Source organism: Myotis nattereri (genome assembly GCF_964212035.1).
Source record: "Myotis nattereri genome assembly, chromosome: 6".
In the NCBI taxonomy this organism is placed as follows: domain Eukaryota; kingdom Metazoa; phylum Chordata; class Mammalia; order Chiroptera; family Vespertilionidae; genus Myotis; species Myotis nattereri.
The window spans coordinates 55,618,593-55,627,264 of record NC_138081.1 but is presented as its reverse complement, the minus strand read 5'-3'; the positions used below and the strand labels follow the sequence as shown (position 1 = coordinate 55,627,264).

General features: G+C 43.3%; 1 protein-coding gene across 1 annotated transcript; it reads right to left on the bottom strand.

Moving 5' to 3' along the window:
• Positions 1-799: 799 nt before the first annotated feature.
• On the bottom strand, positions 800-8,418 carry TSTD1 (thiosulfate sulfurtransferase like domain containing 1). The gene is made up of 4 exons (XM_081093647.1): positions 8,115-8,418; positions 1,487-1,660; positions 1,233-1,392; positions 800-957 (listed from the first exon to the last, which is right to left on the bottom strand). The coding sequence occupies exons 1-4, from the start codon at positions 8,383-8,385 to the stop codon at positions 885-887; spliced, it is 678 nt and encodes a 225-aa protein (XP_080949773.1). The 5' UTR covers positions 8,386-8,418; the 3' UTR covers positions 800-884.
• Between the last annotated feature and the right edge of the window lie 254 nt (positions 8,419-8,672).

Sequence of the window (8,672 nt, the reverse complement as noted above, 5' to 3'; positions counted from 1 at the left end):
TATACATGTATATATTTTTTTTAATGATATAGAAAATGTATATTTTCAAGTGTCTACTTCAGTGAGTCTTGATGATGTATGTGTCAATACATCAAGATATAAGGCATCTCTATTACCCTAGAAATTTCCCTCCTTGCCTTTCCAGTTAGTCTCCTTCCCTCAATAGAAGCAACCACTGTTCTGATTCCTATTTTTAAATTGAAAATTATTTCACTACCATGCTGGTCACAACACTGCCATAAGTCTTTGGATGCTGTCAATACATTTTCATTGTTTATTATTTCAACTAATAAGGATTCCAGATTCTTTGTATTTTAAGGTCAAGTCTGTTTATTAATCTGGTCTAACTCATAGCCTCTGATTGGTGTGCTAACACATATGCACATGATTAGGAAATCCAAATAGTAATTCGGTTTTTTTGGAATACTATTGAACTCTAGTAACCTACTTAAAAATTAATTCCTGGAATCCCAACCCTTATATTTCCATGGCAAGTCACTAACAGTATCTCAATCCTCAATAGCCTGTGCAAGTAGGCAGGGGGAAGTAGTATTCTTTTTTTCTTTTTTTGTAGAAAGAGTGAAACATCTGTTTGTTCCACTTATTTATGCATTCATTGGTTGATTCTTGTATGTGCCCTGACCAGGGATCAAATCCACAACCTTGGCATATGGGACAACACAATAACCAACTGAGTTACCAGGCCAGGGTGGGAAGTGGTATTCTCAATTTACAGTTGAGAAAAAGATTCAACAATTAATTGACTTATACAAAATCCCCTTCCCATTAGCCAGTGGTGTCAGAGCTAGATTTTTATTCTTTTGCTCATTCCACAACTCTAGGCTGCATGTACATAAGGCAAGAGTCAGCTTGTATTCCAAACTTCAGTTTCCTTGTTTCTTCTCTGAATGTTCATAGGTAGACCATTCCTTCCATCCTCCAGCATAGTGCTGAGACCTGAAAACATACATCAAATAGTGCTGTAAACATTTTTTACTGCTTCATAAAACAAGGTTGATGAAAACTAGTGATTGAGAGATGCGATGGCTACTCACCATACTGTTTAGAGTAGACTACAAGCCTATTTAAAAGATTGTGTTACTTTTGAGCACTATGAAAAGATAGAGGCTCTAACTCTTGCTATACTGCCATTACTAATAGTGTAAGAAATTCAGTAGACCAATAACATAATACATATGAAGCATTACAGTATATATGCTTCACCTACATACCTGGTAAAGCCCAAAGATATTGCTGTGTCCAGAGCCTTCTTGCTTCTCAGGCCAGCTGCACAGGAAAATATTAGACTGTCAGATTTGGATGGCTTTATTTCATTATACTTCTCCTTGAAGTCTTCTGGGTTCATCTGTAGAGCTTCACCTACCTCATTTACTGAAAGAAAGAATCTCAATTAAATTTTATCTACAGTAAATTGGCTGAATATGTATTTTTTGAAATGAATCAGATTAAGATACATGTCACTTACATGGTATATTGACAGACCCAGGGATTTTTCCACACTCAATAATTTCCCATGTGTTTCTAACATCAATTAACATAATTTTTTTGGAATTCAAGAGGTTTTTCAGTTCCTTATAAGTTACATCTTTATAAACAGCAGTACAAAAATTGTGCCAGTTTCCTTTTATTGAGTTCAAACCTGGAAAGAATAAAATAATATAGGCATCTTCAAAATGGTATCACTATTAGTATCTGAAGAAATTTTTCCCCTGGTTCCGGTCAGCTAACTACTCAATCTTTTGACTTTACTAAACTATATTTAATGGATGTACTTTTTACACAGCCTGACTGAGCAGGAAGATACAACTCTATCTTCCTGCCCTGCATGCTTAATGGCTGGCCTTATGCCGGCTCCATATTCTACTCCCTCCAAGCCCCTTAATTGGGGTGGGGGTGGAGGTGGGAAGGACTTGTAAATACACATAAAGCATTTGACAACTGAATTGTGTGAATAATATGTAAATCTTACCCTGATCTAAGTTACAATATTAAAATTTTAATATCATTTTTCCTTACAAATTAAGATAAGTCATGTTAGATGTGGGGGCTTTACATTTGAAAGCACTTGTAAGTACTTAGTGGTACTGTTTCTATCTCTCTTAAATAATTAGCATAATAAGGTAATGGATAAATAACCCATAAGACAAAATAAAAATTCTATCAGTCCATACTGATATAAGGATATAATTAAATAAATGGGGAGAAGGGATTGCTTCAATCAATAAATGTAGAAGGAATGATGGAAACAGTCATCATTAGGTAAACACCCAGTAATAATTGTTGCAGCATAATTTTTCAAACCTTATCCTCCTCCTCATTCCTCCACTGCCCCAATTACCCCACCCTCCAGCTATATAAAAAATATACAAGCCCTGATTTCTGGTGGCCAGTGGGGCTTACTCATTTAGTCCCACATGACTGGGTACATCTGCATACAAAGCTGATGCCTGAGGGTCTGGCATCCAGTCAGCCCGAGAGTCACCCTTTTGGGACACTGACAGGTCTTGGCATATGTTCAACTACTGGGAGCTATTAAAGATGTACTGAGCCCTAGCCAGTTTGGCTCAGTGGATACAGTGTTGGCCTATGGACTGAAGAGTCCCAGGTTCGATTCCAGCCAAGGACACATACCCGGGTTGCAGGCTTCACCCCCAGTGTGGGGCGTGCAGGAGGCAGCCAATCAATGATTCTCTCTCATCATTGATGTTTCTATCTCTTTCTCCCTCACCCTCTCGGAAATCAATAAAAATATATTAAAAAAAAAAAAAGATGTACTGGGCTGCTTGGACAAGCACAAAGATTTGAGAGTCAACCAAAAGCTGAGGCAGTGCTGAATGACAAGACAGTGATGAGGCCACTCCTTCAAGCTGGGAGAGGGATTGTCTCATCTACTATATTCAGCAATTCCATTTCTAGGTATTCAGAAAAAAACAAAGATAGTATTTCAAAGATATATGCACCCGCATATTCACTGTAGCATTTACAAGATATGGAAACAATCTAAGTGCCCATCAACAGATAAATGGATAAAGAAATTGTGATATATACATATATATGGAATGGAATATTACTAGGCCATAAAAAAGAATGAAATCTTGCCATATGTATGTAACATGGATGGACCTCAAAAACTACATTAAGTGAAATAAGCCAGAAAGAGAAATACAAATACTGTACAATGTGTCTTATATGTGGAATAATCTATATGTATAAAGAGGTAATGTGCTAATTGGTCCTAACGGTGTCCCAGTCACGACCGTTCAACAGGTTGCGCACGCACAGGAGCTGGTGAGCGGGGGATGGGGGCGGGGACTTCTGCCCCCAGCGGAGGCATGTGCAGGCCTGCCCAGCGCTAACATCACACTGCCTCCTGACAGGCATGTGCAGGCAGGAGCGGTGGGCAGGGACACAGACGGGGGTGGGGGGGAGGGGGCATGCCTGAGCCACCACTGTGCAGCTTAAGCAGGCCCAGAGCAGACACAGACATTTTTTGTGGTGAGGGGACTGGAGTCTGTATTGATGAAAACATCTTGGCAGCTGCGGCGGCTGGCAGTGGCAGCAGCAGTGGGGTTATGGGGGTGGCCCCCTCCCCTGATTAGCCTGGTCACCTCCCGCAGAGGGAGGCCAGACTGTGGCTTAGGCCCATTCCCCTGGGGAAGCAGGCCTAAGCCGTCAGTAGGACATCCTCTGAGGGTTCTTGGACTGTGAGAGGGGGATCCTCCCCCGCCCTCCCCCAGTGCACGAATTTCGTGCACTGGGCCTCTAGTGTGTGTGTGTGTGTGTGTATAAATAAATAAATGAGTTATACTATTTCCAAGATACCGTCTAAGTAGAATTTCTATAAGTCTATGATTAAAACTTTTTTCTTTGCCAAAATAGTGATAAATAGTAAAACACTATTATATCAAAGCTTGTTATTACCCAGATATTAATATTTATATATACACACACAGACACACACACACAAGCTCATAGATACAGTTTGTTGGTTGCCAACTGTGGGCAGAGGATGGGGGGGGGGGCGGGGAAAGGGGAAGAAAAATAGGTAAAATGTGTGTTTTTTCAGATTAAATAAATTGAGTAAAAACTTTTTTAAATAAGGGAATTGTCACTATTAAAAAGGCAAAAAATAAAATCCTACCTGTCAGGCATCAGCCCTGTCCTAACAACCAGCATCTTCACCCTGATGTCTACTATGAAATATCCACAGGTCAATGGAGGCAGGGATGGGGGTGAGTGTATTGATCTGATGACCTGATCCTCATAGGAGAGACCCCACTCACCACCACTGCTTTCCTAGCTCATCGTTCTTGTTCTTCCAACATTAGTCATCTCTGAATGTAGATGGTAGTGAAGGGTAGGATCACCTGACCTTCCTACATGTGTCATAGCAAATTCTGGTACTGTAGGTATTACTTGTGGACTCCTGGCTATGAGTGAAGTCAGTACCTCATGGAATGACTTTGAAAGTTCATATGCCAAGAAACCCTAGCTTTAAAAATGGAGAGAAAAACTCAGTACTTTCTCCTCATTCATTTATATACAGAACAGATGAACATAGAAGCCTTCTGTGAAGCAGTGCTTGAGCAAAGAAGAGCAGTAGTGTGTATGTGATTTTATGCCACTTGCCTAGCTATTTGAGCTAATGATTCTCAATCTTTTAAGGTTTGTGGGGTTTTTTTTAGCCTAAGTTCCTGATTTATACAATACATGAGTTATACTATTTCCAACATACCATCTAAGTAGAATTTCTATAAATCTATGATTAAAACATTTTTCTTTGCCAAAATAGTGTTAAATAGTAAAACACCATTACATCAAAGCTTGTTATTACCCAGATATTAATATTTATCAGATATAATTAATTCCCTTGAAATATATCAAACATATTAAACAAACATGGATTGTAACACAGAAAAAAAATAGTATACATGTGTCCTACCTACATTTTTATAGTAGTAAGAGCAGGGGTTTTAGAGTCAGATAAACCAGTTTTAAATCCTGGCTTGACCAATTAGTTCTGTAACCCTGGACAGATTACTTAAACTCTCTGGGATTTAGTTTATTATTTGTAAAATGGGAATACTATTACTTAACCTTTTAGAGTTGCTGTGAGGTTTAAATAATCTACACAGTACAAACAGTAAATGTCTAATTTCACTTTTCCTCCATGACTTATGCACACTGTTTCTTCTGAAGGGAATACCTTTCTCCCTCATCTCTACTTGGTACACTCTTACTCTTCTTTAAGACCCAGTTAAATGTCACTTGTTACTCTGATCCAAAAATTATACTTCTAGGTTTCTATTCTAGTAAAATGCTTGTACATATACACAAAGAGGTAGGTACAATGATAATTATGGATAGTGTTTTTATAATAAAAATTTGGAAACCAAAATGTTCATCAACAGGGGACTGAATAAATAAACTGGTTATCCATACTATGGAATATTTGCAGTGTTTAAAAGAGTTATATGTGTTGTCATAAAAAACTGAATACATAACAGGAAAAAATTACAGAAAAATATGCATGGTAAATCACATTATCCTATATAATAAAAGCCCAGCAACCATAACGGCAGAACAACCACTCAACCAGTCACTATGAGGTGCACAGACCATCTCTTGGTCCCTTTCCCTGGCCGGCAGGCTCCTATCACCTGATGGCGAACGGGGACTCCGGGGGTGGGTGGTAGGGGATGCAGGGTCCACAGGCCAAGCCCGCCGCCCCACTGGTTGCCCCACACACAGAGGGCGACCCATGGCAGGGGTGGGGCTGGCGAGTGGGCAGGAACGGCCAACCTCTGGGTTCCTCCCCTCAGCTGGCAGGCTCCCATCGCTGCATGGCAAACAGGGAACCACAGTGAGGGGGGGGGGGGGCAGAACTGGCAAGCGGGTGGACCGCGGCAGTGAGGCTCCAATCGCCCAATGGCTAATGGGGAAACGGGGGTGGGTGGTAGGGGATGCAGGTGGCCCCAGGCCAAGGCCCCTGCCCCACCGGTCCAAGGGTGGGATGGGTGAGCGGGCAGGAACAGCTGACCTCTCAGTCCCTCCTCCCCAGCTGTCAGGCTCCCATTGCCCGATGGCAAACTGGGAACCCGGGTGAGTGGCAGCGGGGGGCGAGGTGGCTGCTGTCAGCTGGGAAAGATGGCCCTGCTCGAAGGCTAGGCCTAGGGACTATACCCACGCACGATTTCGTGTGCTGGGCCTCTAGTAATATAAATAATATATAAAATGTGATTTATAACATAGAGTTCTATTGTATGTAACATATATATGTAGTATTTTAAAAATATATTTTTATTGATTTCAGATAGGAGAGGGAAAGGGAGAAACATCAATGATGAGAGAGAATCATCAATTGGCTGCGTCCTGCACACCCCACACTGAGGATGGAGCCTGCAACCTGGGCATATGCCTTGATAGGGAATCAAACCATGACCTCCTGGTTCATAGGTTGAGGCTCAACCACTGAGCCACGCCGGCCGGACATATATGCAGTATTTTATGTGTATATTTATTTATGTATACTCATAGAAAACTGTTTAGAAAGATTGATAACAAACCATATCTGGGGAGGAGAGTGGAATGGGAGGTTGTATAAAGGACACCAATGCTGTGCTTTATTGTTTTAATGTAATCAAAATATAATCATGTATTACTACTAGAATTTTTAAATGAAAAGGCACCTTTTCTCGAACTTTTCCCAACTCTGGTAGAGTCAGTTGTTCTTTCCATTGCAGTCTCACTAGACTGGGCTGTGTGTGTTGACTGTGTACTTGTGTCTATCTACCCACAAATGGTAGAGAACTGTAGAGGCTGTATCCCCAGGAGGCCTGGCTGAGAAGGTGCTCAATAAATAACTGTTGAACAAAGGCAAAACCAAACTACAAAGAATCTGCATAGAAAAAACACACATCATAAACCGAAGGATTTCCCAACAGTTAAAATGGAATACTTGAGCCCTGACTGTTTTGGCTCAGTGGATAGAGCGTCAGCCTGCGGACTGAAAGGTCACAGGTTCAATTCTGGTCAAGGGCATGTACCTTGGTTGCGGGCACATCCCCAGTGGGCGGTGTGCAGGAGGCAGCTGATCCATGTTTCTAATTATCTCTCTACCTTCCTCTCTGTAAAAAAAAAAAAAAAATCAATAAAATATATTTTTTAAAAAAATAAAATAAATAAATAATCATTGTCAAGTTGCTTCTTACTGGGTGTTCTTAAAAAAAAAAATTTGCCGAAGCCGGTTTGGCTCAGTGGATAGAGCGTCGGCCTGTGGACTGAAAGGTCCCAGGTTTGATTCCGGTCAAGGGCATGTACCTTGGTTGCAGGCACTTCCCCAGTGGGGAGTGTGCAGGAGGCAGCTGATCGATGTTTCTCTCTCATAGATGTTTCTAACTATCTCTCTCCCTTCCTCTCTGTAAAAAATCAATAAAATATATTTTTTAAAAAATGGAATACTGTATTGGGGGGGTGGGGACGGGGGGGGGGGGGTGGGGAGAGACAGTGGTATGCCCGGCCCCTGTACCTGCGTCCACAAATAACAGTTGTTGCCAAAGGAGAGGCAGCATATAAAGCGAAGAGAAGGAAGGGAGGCTGGCGCTGAGTCCTAGACCTAACACCACGCACTACCTTTGTCTGTCTTCTCTTCCGCCATCTGTAAAACCAGGGTGGCACTTTTAGAGTCCTAACTGCTGTAATTCTAGGTGAATGTCCACCGAGCCATCAGCGCTGCTCTCCAGTGGGTCACAAGTGGAACTCAAGGCTGGGCTCGTCATTCCGTCTCTCCCGCCGGCTCGCTTCCCGGGATCGCGAACGGCCTTTATTAGTCAAGCACCAGTATGTTTACAAATGCCTTCCCCGCGAGCTCCCAGGCGCAATGTGGACTCCTCTCCCTGCGTCCCCAGGCCCCAGAAACGCGGGATCTGCGGGAACAAGAACTGTAGGGCGCTCACCCCCAGGTGCCGAGAGGTACGGTGTCACTTTCAGGGGAGTCTAAAGACGCGAGCACCCCCGCCATCCCTTCCCTGCCCTGCCCTTCCCGGGACCCGAGGTTAGGCGCTCCTCCAGGCCCCACCGACCGCCTAGCTCACCCCGCAGCGCAGGCTCCGCGGACCCGAAGACCGCGCGGCGCGCACCCGCGAGCAGCAACCTCTGCAGCGGCATCGCGGGCTGGCGCAGCCACCCGACCACTGACCACTTCCTCCTCCTGCTCCGCCTCCTCCAGCCTTCGCCCCCGCCAGCCGGGTCGGGCTCTTGAGCGCCCCCCAGCCAGGTGCCGGCCGAACCGGGTAGTGCCACAAGGCCTAATCGCTGACCCACACGTGTCCCACGAGCATTTAAAATCCTTTGGCTTATATACATGTATACAAGTCCTTCGGTTGATCTCTTCCCCTTACCCCCGCCCTCCCCTACTTTCCTTCTGGGGATTGTATATAAGCCAAACCAATGGACATGGACAACAGGGGGATGGGAGCATGAGTGTGTGTGTGTGTGTGGTGGGGGGAGGTTGGGGGCTAATGGGGGGGATGAGGACACATTTGTAATACCTTAACTAATAATAATAAAAATAAATAAATAATAAAAAAAATCCTTTGGAAACTGGCTGGTGTGGCTCAGGGGTTGAGCGTCACCCATGAGCCAGGAATATG